General features: G+C 39.5%; 1 protein-coding gene across 6 annotated transcripts in view; it reads right to left on the bottom strand.

The window, feature by feature from the left end:
- Window positions 1-14,662, bottom strand: part of LOC124181958 (trafficking kinesin-binding protein milt) — a 98,253-nt gene that overhangs the window by 18,178 nt on the left and 65,413 nt on the right. The window contains exons 1-2 of one of the 6 annotated variants that reach the window (XM_046568726.1): window positions 1,186-1,467; window positions 998-1,088 (exon numbers count right to left, since the gene is read on the bottom strand). The exons of 2 other annotated variants lie outside the window; for them this stretch is intronic. Coding sequence is in view for 2 of the 4 variants with exons in the window: in XM_046568721.1 (XP_046424677.1) it covers window positions 7,800-8,277 (478 nt within the window). In the remaining 2 variants the exon portion in view is untranslated. Of the gene's footprint in view, window positions 1-997; window positions 1,089-1,185; window positions 1,468-7,799; window positions 8,615-14,662 lie in introns of those variants that run through there. 3 more of the 6 variants (XM_046568721.1, XM_046568725.1, XM_046568727.1) reach the window with 3 other exon arrangements.

Below are 14,662 nucleotides of genomic sequence, written 5' to 3' on the forward strand. Positions count from 1 at the left end.
ATATTGATTTTCCGAAAGGGTAAAGTTGGGAAATGTTGCATAAGCCGTCGGATAGCAGGGTAGCAGACCGCGATGCAGAAGATTTGTTACACGCAGAGATGCAGTGAAGAAATAAAGTACCTAAGAACGAAAATCATACCCAAGAACAAATTTCAAATTTCCCGCAGATTTTCAGCCTTCTTGACTCGCAAGTTATTTTAAAACCCCCGACTAGCAAACAAGGTCTATTCTCCTATTGGTGGTCGTTCTCGGAAGGGTTTTCGAACTTCGAACGCGCCGTTCGCAGGCTTCGTAATACTGTTAGTAATTACTACTTATTAGATTTGATACAGCGATAACACAAACTTTTCCGCTGGCCGACGGCCTGTGCGGCGTTTTCGTAGTATGTATGAATAATCGAATGCGGCAGGATGATAAAAGAAGAAAAAGGTGAAGATGATGAAAACAGAATCTGCAACGGGCGTCGAATAATAATCAATCGTTGAATAAACAAGTCGGATGAGCTGGGGATGCCCCGCGATCAATTACTGAGCGGGCGGCTTATAGTCCGAATAATATTCGACCAGAGGATTAGGTCATCGCTTCAAAATACGAAGAGGATCGCGGAATCAAGGATTAAAACACACGGAGAACATTAAACGGAAAGGAAATATCAACGCGGATCGGAGTTACGTAATCGCGACTGTACCGCACAGACGACTAATGGAGAGTTTTAGCTCCGTACTTTGTGCACGGCGTTGTATTATTCATCCGTTAACCGGCTCTAGGAAAAGAAACGCAGCAGCAGACGCCCTTGCCGAGGACCAATCGTAGCACGTGCCCCATTCAAATTGTAGCGCGAGGTTAAACGTCGCGTAATTTCGCCGTCTCACCTCGCTGCTCAAGAGCCGAATCGCACCTTACGATTGACGTGACCAATGATCGACAGAGCGCGTTGGTAAGAATGACGGACTAACGATAAGTGAGAGAGTAAGGAAGAAAAAAGCGGGATATTTACCATTCAACACATTATCTCACCCGGGGTTAAGGCGAGTCGTAGTTTGATCGACGGGATACCTGATGCGAGATACGGAGATGCGGCAACGTGACTAAAACATTGAATTTAACCGATTAAGAAAACAGCGTAAAACAGACGACAGGCACAAACACGAACCACGCAAACAGGCACAGACACGCGACACTCACGGCGTAGATTAGCGGATAGCTCGAGCATCCGCCACTGGCGGGGAAGCAGATACAGCAGCCGGAATCGGGATGAAAGTTCCGTCGGGTGAAATCGAAGATGAGAACGAGCTGCGGCTTAGACACTTCACAACACTCATCGTAATTTATTGTTGTCGAGAATGCGAGACAGTCAGTGCGACTTTACGCTGTGACTCATCGCTGCGAACAGACGTGGGCACGTCGATGCGAACTAAGGCGAGAGCGAGAGCGCGTTCTTCCTGCGACACGAACTACGCGCAGATCAATCGGCCATGTTTCTCTTTCCGTAATTCACCAAATACGCCGTTTACTTGTCTACGGCGCTAGTCGTCGTACTCGTCGAAGCACGGGGGGAATTCAAACGAACCCTGGAAAACGTTGATGAACTCTCTTCGTCACTTCGTTGATTGACGACCGTTGCAGATGGTTACTCTAATTGGGGTTTTTTGTGCTTATGGGATTACGTGTTGAATCGATCCTACCGATAAAGAAGCTATTTGATCGCCAATACGGCTTCTTAAGACGCCACGTCCACTTACCATCGAGTATTCGTCACGAAAATTTGCCTAGGGGTGGCTGTCTTTAAATTTTTCAATCATCGATCATTGTCATCAGTTTCTGTCGATTGTTTTTCGAGTTACAACATCCTTTGTATACTTGCATGAGGAATTGCAAGGTGACCAACTATAAACGATGAAAAGTCTGATTGTGTACGGTAAAAAGTTACCACGGAGCATTATCGTCGTGTAAAAAAAAAAAAAAAAAACTAGATACGCCTCATCAACACTAGAAACCGGACACAGCATATCACTGTTAGATTCAAAAACAAAAACATTATATTTAACACAATTAATTTCGGTTCAGCGTGGAAGTTCAGATGAAGTTCGGTGATTTTTTATGCAAGTATATGGTTTGGGAAAGTTACAAAAATAAAATATCTGACAAGGTGAAAGAGTGTTCAATATTGTTAATTGAATATCATGAGCAAAGTTTATGGAATTGCTTATATTATCAATACTTGCATTTGTTGTCTATGGCATTATCAATGCGAGATATAAAGTTAATTTGTGACGTTCCTTGGCTTTGCAATCATTATCTTATCTACACCGAATGCATACAATGAAAGCATTACGTTGGTTCGCAACGAAAAATACAATACAAAACTTAAGAAAAAAAATTTACATGTAAAAATATCAGATGAAATATTATCCAATTTTTATTTATTGTCTTTCAATACTTTTTTCATCAACTTATAAAGTTCACAGTGATACTTGCTTAAATTTGAGATTATTTTCAACAGTTTTCTTATAATAAAATCCCTACAACTTTATTTGGTATCTAAAAATACGAAAATACAATTACTGCACTTGCCAAAGAATCGATAATTGCTATTGCTCAGTTTTTGCAAGAATGTATTATAACTCTACCCTTACGATAAGTACATTCTCCGGCACCACATACGGTATAAGAAAAAATAATACAATATCACAACTCCGAGTAAAAGTTAACATACTGTGAAATTATTGAACTGAATATATAAAATGTCAAATTAACATATTCAACTTACGGATGATGTACGACATGTAACCTTAATTACCACTGCAGGTTTTCACCTGGATGCAATGGGTAATTTTATAAGGTTGTGGAATGCACTCTCGCCGCTATCGAGAATTGCAACGAGAGAAATTGTAACTCGTGTAATGCGGATGGACCAGTTTTTGCCACATTTATGTTCAACTTTTTTTCACTGACAACTTCTCTCCCTGCAACTTTCCACCGACGAATTGACTCCCTGACAACTATCGAGACGATTCTAAGTATCGATAACAATATATTCTAATCGGTTCATGTTATAAATTGTGGAGTTGCAGTAACATCATTGGGCTGTATTGATTTGCATTGTTGGAATTTTTAGCATGAATAATATTTCAGTATAAAGGCTTACGTAAAGTTGGCATGTGACTAACGACTTGAATCGAATAGCATACTGACGCATGCACGGTTTAATAGTACTGGGAAGATAAAACGGTTAATCTCTGTAAGGATAAGTCATGGTGAAATGGATTTATATAGGTGACCAAGCTACCGATCAGTTCGAATTATTCAAAGCCTAATCTAGCAACGAAATTTAATAATCAAGTAATGAGCTGCTAAATTTTAATAATCTTATTATTATACTTATTATTAGTTTTAAATTTATCGAGCGTCGCACTTTCAATTTTCCATATCTATTTATCTAAATGACAGACAGCATGAAATAAATTTCCCTGAAAATCACGTATCCGAGGTATTTATTATCTTACTTTTTTGGCAACAATAATATGAAATAGTTCTAATTTTCAACGCTTGTTACCATAATGACTTTTTTCAGAACAGTAGACCATCAGGGCCGAGAATCTGTTCTATGTAATCTAAATTTTCGAAAAAAATCTCATTGAAATTGGTGTTGACATCTGACAAGAATTATGTTTACCAATAATTGACACGTAACTGAAAATTTTAAACGAATGGAACGAATTTAAAAATTGCAATCTTCCAAATCCACATAAATGTTTAACGTTTCCAAATTAACGCGATAAAAACTACTCACTCGTAAAAAAAATCCACGAAGCAAGATTCTGTGCGAAAACTACGTATTAACCAAACAAACCCAATTCCGGTTTGTCCGAACGACGAGAAAGATGAAAATCGTCCGATTACCAAAGTGCCCCAGTTTCCTTAGCCGGGACTTCGATGACCCTGGGCCTATCGATGACTCTTGCGGTCCTACCGCCGGATTCAACAATTCCAATAATCCAAGCCTGCCGCTGTTCCGTCTTCTCCAGTGCCTTGCAATAGGCAGCAGCCTGTTCCCTGGGCAGAACGACAAGAAGCCCGCCAGAAATCTCGGGCATGAGTCCCTGAAGAAGTGGCATGGCGTTTCCGGTGAGCTTGGATGTGGTGCTCATCTTTGCGATAACGGGCATGTTATGAATAACAAAGCTAACAGGGTTGCTCTGCTTCTTGGCGAGGACTTCGGCATGCCCGAGGATCCCATACGCGGAAACATCGCACGCGGCGTGAGCGTTGTACTTCCGCATCAAAATGGCCGCCACACGGTTGCTCCTCGCCATCGAGTCGACGGCCCTACGATGCGCCCTGACGGCGTCCTCCTCGGTGATGGTGAGAAGAAGCCGGCTCCTCCGCTCCGGCAGCTCCATCCAGTGGGCTACGACCACGGCTGCCATCGTTCCAAGGGGTTTCGTCAACACCATCACGTCGCCGACGGTGGCGCCATCGGGTGGAACTAGTTCGTGGTGAGAGCACACAGCTGCGGCTGTCCCGCCGACGAGGCACCAGGGATTCGAGACGACCGTTGCGCCCTGGACGAGGGTCTCCGCCGCCTGAGCGGCGTCCCTGAATCCCCGGATGATCATCGGCACGACGACTTCGCGCTCCTTGTCCTCCAATCTGTTCGAGACCCCGATCGTCATGCGAATCGTCGCGCAGTCGGCGACGCCCAGGGAATAGATTCCGCTGAGGACGCTCGCGCAGGCGATCCTGCCCATCAAGTAGGGGTCCTCGACCACCGGGCATAGCATGTTGCTCGACTCAAGGAGACTCAGGCCCAACCGGTCGAGCTGCGTCACCGCCGGTTCTTCGCCGCATGGCGCGAAGGCCGTCAACAAAGGGCGCAGCTCGTCGCGGCTCGGTTTCATTCCCTTGCCACGTATGTCGCCGAACTTTGTCAGCCTGAATCCGGGGCTGAGATCGTGGTCTGCGGGGTTAAACGGCAGCTGGAGACACGGAGCCGCGGCTCCCGGCTCCCCGGTTAATTCTAACCTCACGGAGACGTCACCCGATCCGTTCTGCACGTCAACCAATTGTCGTTGAACGGTCATAATTTCACTGCCCGACATTTTTATCGATACACTGAACTTGGCTGTCCTAGTAATTGCTTGTAGCCAACTTTTTTCTTTTTTTTTTTTTTTTTACACAGTTTACGGTGAGAATTTAGTTGGTATTTATGCGACGACGCGGACGTGAAGTAAACGGTTTATGGCTTCTGTTTGCTTTCTTGATAAAAGACTGCGAGGAAACAGAAGAATACGGGAGGCTGGAAGGAATCGAAGAAAAACGTATCGATAAAAAAGTGAACAACGCCGAGGAATTTCCGCCGTACGCGACTAATTTCACGCCTATAAAGATTCAACGGAATCGACGATACCTCGTCTTGGAATAAATCTGTTTCTACGTTTGTTGGATACAATGTATCACGTAAAGGCATTTATTTTACTCTCAAGTTTTTCGCCGTCATCTTTTCGTTCCGCATCAACATTTTTCTTTCTTGAAACACGTAATTACACTTTTAGCAAAGCTGGCGCAATTCATTCTGCTAGATATTTTTATGTATTATACGATAGGACAATTGGACTCGGTTTTTAACCTTGTTGGATTTACTTTTAGTATACGCTTTAATGTAATTTTTTCCAATTTTCGATCAATTAGTGGACGCCGATGAAGACGTTCGTCAAGACATACCTGGCAAGTATTTATTTTTCTTAGAGTTTAAATCTTGTAGAAACTTTATAATATTGAAACTTCTAAATGTTGTCTTTATTCTATTTTTAAATTCAACTACTGATTGTAATCAACACGTATATTTGATCAGATTTTCAGAGTTAAAAAATGTTTACTCTTTTATCGATTATAAGCAAAGTAGTTGAACTTCATGATGAGAAAAAAAAATAATCTCAATACTATCATGATTAGTTTAGTTGAGTATGTGCAGTTTTCGTTATTTGACTAGCATGGCTACTTAAAAGTTGATTCAATTTCGTTCGTTACATCTTTTTCTTTCGTTTTCCGCAACTTTACAGGCTAATTGAATTGATTTCAGTGGCCTACATTGGCACGCAAGCTTTTCACAAGCACTGCGAAATCGCTTTCTACAGCTATTCAACGTATACGTATGTATCGTACATCTATTAAAGTGTCATGATACTGGCTTTAAGATAAGCATAGACGTAGAAAATAAATACAGATAAGTATGTATAATACATAAAAATCGTTGATAACGAGAAATCTAAACTCTTCAACAATAATTTTTCATTAATACATTCAACAGTTTCATGTTCAAATGTGGCAATTCTTATCAACAGTAAATAGAGTCTGTGGATGGTTTTGAATTGAAAAGTATGAAACCCGCGATATTACAAGGTGAATTCTTTCAAAGGTATATATGTACATTATACATAGACGATGCTCAGAGAGCGTGATGAATATAATTATTACGTAAAACGGGATCAATATTTTAGTATACGTAGGTATTGTATACAGAATTCAAACACACATTTTAACGCTTTGACGTCATAATTAATGTTGATATTATACATACCCATGTGTATGTATATATATACCTGCGGGCATGTGGCGTCGCGTAGTCACGGAGGAGAACTAAAATAACGCTAAAACTCTGTCGGTATTATAATTCAAACAGAAGTATACAAAAAAAAAAATGTACACAGGATAAAAGGCTCGTGGTAATTGTGAAATTCACAGTTATAATTGCCCCATGTCTTGTACTCGGCAGATTATTAACCCGAATCGTATTTGTTGTTAGATCGAAAATAATTCAACGAATAATCGCAGTCTCATCACTCAGAATGTTATTTGCAGTTTTTGTCGACATCTAATTTCATTTTTCAACCGTTCAATTACGTAAACCATCCATTGTTAACTCTCTATTGTTTAGCGTTTGAATATTGTTACACGTATGTAAAAATTTGTTAGCAAAATGATTCATCGATTTGTTAAAACTTCGTTAAGTTATTCGAAACGTCAAATTCTGTACTTTGCTTTTTGCAATAAATCATAATCATCTTTTAATATTGATGCCACGTGCATACGAATTATTTTGTTTTCATTTTTAGATTCTAAAAAATCTATGACGAGTATTGCCAGCATAATTTTTCAACTGTTTACGTGAGAGAACAGAATATCCTGAACGATCTTTTTAGTTATATCAATCTACCGAGTATCTACAATAATTTCAAGATTACGTAACATGTTTTTGAGCCCATTGACCGCTCTCATATTATATGTCATTACATACACGCAATCTCGCAAGGTAGTCAGAATAACCTTACATTTTTCATGGAATATGTAAGTAACCAAAGAAGTATTCGACTATCAAAGTTCAGCGTTAAACGATAAGGAGTTGCAATCCCCCGACTTACACGTGGGCCTTGAAGATACGGTTTCAAAGTCATACTTGTCGTCTACAAATAATTAAAATCAGAGCGTACTCCGCGTTACGTTATCATTTTCACGTTTTCGATGTCAAGGCAGAACGACGATCGTCGCGACGAATGTCAGCGCCATTTTGGAGACGAATGGGGTCCACAATCTCGAATAAAAAGTTACAAGGAGAAGAGATGAAACAAAAACACTTTAAAAAATCGAATGAAACAAAATTCCTAATTTCACAAACAAATTTCGATGATTTTGTTTCCATTAATCCCCAAATGACACAACCCAGAATCGAACACTTGGCAGTAATCGTCACCGCTCGACCTGCTTTCCGTAAAAAAGACACAATTTGAAAACATCTTTACCTCGATTCATCAGCAAAGTCCTGATGACTCGGATGTAGATTTTCCCGTGCTTGGTCCTGGCGACGTGAAAAAGGAAGTCCGAGGCCTCGCCGTCACCCTCGTGGAGGTCGGTCTCGATGAGGACCTGCCTGAGGTCTTCGACCCTCTCGTCGGCGGTGCTTTCGTCGGGAGGGCCGAGCCGCCTCTCGAGGTACTCGACGACGCCGATGTCCTCCCACAGTTCCGGGTCTTCCCGTTCCACGACTTCGTCGGGTTCGGGGACTTCCCATACGCTGGACAAGCTCCTCGCCGAGTGTCGTGGACTCGAGCGGCTGCTGAGAGCAGCGTAAGACACGTCAAGGGCGAGTGAGTTGAAGGTCGTCCCGAGGGAAGAGACGCTCTTCGAACCGGGTCCGTAATTCCTGGAATCATGGTTCTCCGGTACCGTGGTCTTTCCCCTTCTCAAGCTGAATGATGAGCCTGGATTTGTGGTGGTCATGACATAGTCCTGAGCCCAGGGCGAAATCACCCCCTCGGGACTCGGCGCTGCTCACGGTTACGGGAATAACTTGATTTCCGAAAAATTCTCTTTGCCTACGATTTTCAGAATCAGGGGAACAAAATCTCCGTCCGTTCGCACAGTTTCTGCACTTTTACCTCTTTGCACACTTTACACTTTTCATTTCAGTTTTGTTATATGAAACGTATCAGAAAATTTCAATGCAATATCATGTTAATCGATACACCGTGTAGTTCACGTGTAACTAACGATACAAATCTCTTGTTCACTGCTGCACGTTGAAGAATATTCACCGAACTCTTTTCAGGCCAGGCACCTGTTAAGGATGTAAATTAAATGTCTTTCCTTCTTCTCCGCGCTTTAATTGAGCAGCCGGAAGTGAAGGTAAAAATCGGTATTGTCTACGACCACGGAGTCTTGCCGTACGTCCAAACATATAACGTATATATGTACACAGGGAAAGGTAAGGAGAGGGTAACGCGCGACCTGCGGCAAGTCACGATCTGTTTCGAGGGTATCCTTCGTTTTACACCGTACCTATGTCTGGGTATATACCGGGACAATCTCTTGAAACTTGAAAATCAACCGCGCATGCGTCAAATAATTCAATCTCATTGGTCGGCGAAATCTTCCCGCAGCGAAGTTCTTGTCTACGATGCAGGCGGGCCAACCTACGCAAAATGTGGACGTTTGAATTTTCAAAGAGCATGAGCATTAAGTTCCGACCGTTTTTTCAAGAATCTATTTTACGATCCAATAACAAATGCTTTCCGAAACCTTTCCGAGTCACCACCTCGATTATTTGAGATTCTAACCTCGAAAATTCGTATCAACTACATCGCCGGCAGAAACAGTTTGACAGCTGAAACTCGGGATCGCCATCCTGCACGAACAGCCGATAAAACTCGCGCATGCGCGGTTGATTTTCAACTTTCAAGAGATTGTCCCGGTATAACTGATTCTAAAAATCGCTTGATGCATTTTTGTCATTTTATTTCCGGTTTTCAAAGTAGACTGATCGGTTTCCAATTATTTTTCAATACAACCTCTCAACTCGTATTGATTAAAATATACCTACAAGATTCTTGGATGACATTTGAAACTTTTTTCAATCATCGTTACTTCCGAGATCGAATCGCTATTTTTGAATATTAGCGCAAAAAAATACGAAAAGTTTAGTTCAATTATTAAACATACTTCCTGCTCGCATGTTTTTCAGTAAAAATGTAAAATCTTGTTATCAAAAGCGATTCAACTTTGATCTTTGCAATCACGAGCCTGTATCTACACAAAACTTGCAGTATAATTAAATACTCGATTATTCAACTGAAACTGTACCGGTTATTTCTTTAAATAAAGACGATATAAAGTATTGTACATCACGTAACCTCAATAATTATTATTATACAGAGACGAGACGTGCCGACGTTCGAAAGTGAAAGAAAGCGATCTTATCCCGTTTCGAAGGGACTTTGAACGAGAAGTAGATCCAATTAAGATTATAGCTGGCAGCTGATTTGTGAACGAAAAAATGAAGGCAACGAAGATCGAGAGCGCGGTAAATGGGGGTAAAAAGGAAGGGAAGAATCGGGACGACGCGGTTCTAAGTTTAACTTGGACCATTCTCTGTGCGTAAAAGCGACAGAAGAAATTCCTACAGAGTGCAGTGAGTGTACCAGAAGAAGAGAGCAAAAGGGCCGCAGGAATTCAACGGCGGTTGGTCTGCGATAAACGCGTGAGATTTCGAGAACTTTCACTGAAAAAATTCCCATACCTTTCTCCGAGTCTTAAACCGAGATCAGAGACAATTCCCGGCAAAATTAGAGCAGAAATACCCATGGGGTTAACCATCAGAATTGGAGCAGCAGGTTCAACCTGCTGTGCAGGGTGTCCGTTCGAAAAGAATAACTTTCACCGCTTCCAGGCTGACCGTAGAAACCTGCGGCATGGCCTGATAAGGTCATTCATCGCAATACCGAAAGCCTTTCGCCCGAATGATGGTCGATGATTACCAATTGCAATGATGAGATATAACAAAGTTTCTGCAATTTTTAAACATGGTTCGTTTGCAGAAAATGCGACTGCCATCAATTTTTATGCTGGATAATTCGCATGCACGAGGTTTAAAAGAAAACTATTCTGCAGGTTTACGAGTTTTGAAGTTGGTGTTTTTATGAGGAACTATTATTTTGCAAAAATCAACTTCATTAAAGTAATCATGAGGTTAGAAAATCTGTAAAAATGTTTTCACTCCTAGCGTTCCTTTGTATTAACATTAGAATTGCGTAGAATCGATCGTACATCGATTTGAGTAATTTGAAAACATTCTTGGTTACTTTTCAACTATTATACAGTTATGTTTGGCAAAATGAAATTTAGAATATCTAAAAAAAAAAAAAATACATAAAACAAAAAAATAGCGGAAAATGGATCATTCTAATAAAAAAAAATCACAACAATTAGACAGCATTGCTGTCTTACGGGCTTCTCATCGGAAGCGAAGGATTGAAAGGGGTAAACATAAACATCTACACACTAGTCTCCTTACATCGTGCATGCAGAGAAGAAATTCTTACTCATACAAATCGGGCACATGAAAACAAATTTGAACTCACTGGTTATGAGAGAAATTAAAGACAACAGAGTCAGGGCGGCTAGGTGGTCTAGTGGAGTAAGTCTCCGGTAAAGCATCGCTAGATTCCAGGTTCGATTCCTGGCTCCGTCGTTAATTTTTCAAATTCACCAGTTGTTCAAATTTACATTTTCTCAAAAAAAATCACAACTCACTGAATTTTCAATATTGTGAACTAAACATTGATTACGTAACTCTCAAGATACAGATATTTAAGAAAAAAGAAATAAAAAAATATGGAGATACTGTGTAATGAAAAAAGTTATTTATTTGAGTGAGTGAAGTTGAATTTTTATAAAAAAGAACGATGTTTCATTATTTATCTTGGATAAAATCAGATTATTTTTAATATTCTTCATACGTAATTTACGGTGAACATGCCGCGGGGTCATTTTGACCCCGGCGTGCAGCCTAAGAGTTAAATTCAAACATATTTACTCAACTTGCGATATTTTTTCACAACGTAAACCGCGCGGACATAATTACACGTCCCAAAGTTAATAAATTCCCTAAGCGATTTGTAGTTGCTGTAAAATGTTCTTCGACGAAGAATAAATAGAACATGGACCAGTTCATTCATACAACGTGTAGACACCGCGACGTCGATTAGTTTCTTAGAGTTTTGGTTTGTTTTTCTTCTTCAAGTATCGCGAACTACGCTCAACCGCCTCCCTCGACACACGAGGATTAACGCTTTGAACAAGAGTTGAAGGAAAGACTGTCACCGGAAGTGGTTAAAAATCTCATACTAATTTTAACACACTGCCTGAAAGCGCTCTTTTGCCTGGAAAAGAAAAAAAAATCGGTAACCCGATCGACTACTGCATAGGCGCCGGATGCCTGGGGCAGAATTTTGTCTTTTGGTTGAAAATAAATTTACGGCACTTTCACTTGTCATTCCATAATGCAGATACGCGATATAATTTTGAAATACTTTTACGGCACATGTAGGAAAAAGCGTGAACGATGATTGAACGAAAAAAGAAAAAAAAAAAAAAAAAATCATTCATGTACATCAACGAATATTCGAATCGATTTGATTGTTTTGACAATTTTTAGTTTTTTTTTTTTTAATAGACCGTGAAAGTCATCGTCCTCGGAGGCTTTCCATGGAATTGAATCTTACGGATCTTCGTTAGACCAATTAAAGAGCAGGAAGTTTGTCATAATGTTAACAAACGTATATTTTTCTCTACGATGAATCGGGGCCAGTAAGACTGTGAATAATTTCAAATTCGTAACTGATTTACTACAATTTAAACGAAATTACTGCGAAAACGAAATAATGCGGGCATAATTAGACGGTTCCTTCGATCGTGAGTCGAAAGTTGAATCCACCACGGAGTCTGTGATTTGACGTTTCTATTTATAATGATAATTGAATATCTCGATGCATGAGAAATTTTTATCGATAAGTGAAAACGAACGAACGAATAAGCATAATATAATTTTCTGTCTCACGTACGTATTAGAAACGATAATTTCCTCGATGATCGTTATTTTTCCTTTATTCGAGAGTAGATCAACCCGTCATTCAATGACAACGACAGAATTTCAACCTACGCCACAATTTTGTGATTAAAAAAAAAAAAAAAAAAAAAAAAAAAAAAAACACACACTGTGCTATGCACAGAAAGTTAAGTTTTTTTTTCTCTCTCTCTCTCTCAAGTAAACAAAATTTTCACCCTCCTGAACTCGCGGAATATAGAATTCGAAATACACAAAGCGGAGTAATAAATTTGATAAATCGAGCGACGAATTGTAGTAAACGCATAATCTACAATCGATCCTCTATTGTGATATCCAAAACCCTCTTTGCGACAATGACCGTATCAGGTTACAACAGACAATGAATAGTAAAGGTACAGTACCGTATACCACGAACGTATAATTATCTACCTGTGAAAAAAAAAAGGCGAGGAATCAATTTGCGGCTACATTCGTTGTTTCAGCACACGAGTAACCGAATATGTATCATTTTTAAAAGCACATTTCTTGCTCGCGCAATAATAACTTGAAATTGCAAAACACCGTGATGTAGAACATTTTTTAAAGGATCTCAGGTTGAATTTTATTGCCTAATAAAGATTCGGAAAGCTTTGTAATACTAGAAAATTATGATTCTACATTTTTTTTTCTTTTTTTTTTTTTTAGGAGAATCGATAATTCTGACCGGAACCAAAAAAATAACCCTCGTCCAGACAAGAAAATTGAATTTATTCTGCAACGAGGAGGAACTTTCGGACGAATGTAATTTTTTATACGTTCAAACTTTTGGTCAGAAAAAAAGTTGCAATAATTCGTTCACTCAATTTCATCTTAACTTGATTTCCCAAAGTTAAATAAAACGCTCTTTCAAACGTTTGTACAATTAATCAATTTTATACGCATGTTATCGATATCGCTCTTCAGGAATTTTGTGTTGCACTCGAGTTAATCGATTGCCTATAAAATAGACATGCAACGTCTCGCGTTGCAGATATACGTGACAAATGATAAACAACAGACGGTAGGTAATCAGTGTTATCTGATTGTGAGGTAAACATTTGCACCAAGAGCTGCGTGTTGGTAAAATACAATCGGTTGGCGTACGTGGTCGGGTACACATAGAATTTACAATTTACCGTACAACAACCGATCGATAAAATATATTGCGCTTTAAAAAATTGACAAACAAATAAACAAATAAATGCATCATTATTCCGTATGAATTTCACGAAAAGCAGTAAAATATTATAAAATGTATTTTAAAGTGTAATATTTTGGAACCAAAAAAATTCGATTACATAGACATTAAATTATGCCTCAAGTACGAACAAAAATGTTAATAGAAAAAAAAAATTACCTGGGACAATTTCGACCATAAAATATATTCAATCTTTGGAATATCTTGGCTTCTAATATTTTTCACAACGCAACATCCGCAAATAGTGTAATAAAATTTCAACTAATTTTTGTCCATTTTCTCCTCTTTCCTTTCTCCGTCCAGTTTCTCATACCAGGTAATTATTCGCTAAGAAGTGTGCCGTTATCGCATATATAATATAGGATATCATCTACCACCTACAATTAGATCAAAAAATTACACGTTACACCGATCGCTTAAATGTAATGGAAATATATACGGTTTCGTTTCGCAGCTTCCCAAGGAACGGTGTCACGCGTATTATGGCTGCATTTATACTGCACATAATCGTCAGCTGTTACGTTTACCAGTCGTGAAGCCGGCCGGTGCAAACGTCCACCTGATACATCTAGGTATCGAATTCAGAACCCTTATCGATGAGTTACTTTGAGGGTGGTCGAAGCCTCTGAAAGAAATTAATCAACTAGTGAAAGAGAAGAGTTGAAGAAAAAACCAAAAAAAATGCATAGAAGTTTGTAAAAAGGAGGAAACACGTTTTATTTGCATTCACTGAGAGAAATTTTTAGTTCCGGTTACCGCTCAGTTCTTTAATTAGTTTCGTTTTTTACCACAATCGAAAAATATGGTTCTAGGTGAAAAATGAAAATTAGCACTGTTACTATACTTTCTTGTAACTGTTGGGAAAATTTAATGCTCGTGCAACGATAAATTGACGTTAAAGGCTTGTTTGACTTGAAAAAGTGGAGTAAACCTCAGAAACTGATTTTGCATTGCGATTGCCACAAAAAAAGGATCGACGATAGCGCAAAATGTTTAGGCGTACCTCGTTTTTCCTAATTCCAACAATATTCAAACAGTTATTTCTT

The sequence above is a fragment of the Neodiprion fabricii genome, chromosome 5 (genome assembly GCF_021155785.1).
Source record: "Neodiprion fabricii isolate iyNeoFabr1 chromosome 5, iyNeoFabr1.1, whole genome shotgun sequence".
Classification (NCBI taxonomy): Eukaryota; Metazoa; Arthropoda; class Insecta; order Hymenoptera; family Diprionidae; genus Neodiprion; species Neodiprion fabricii.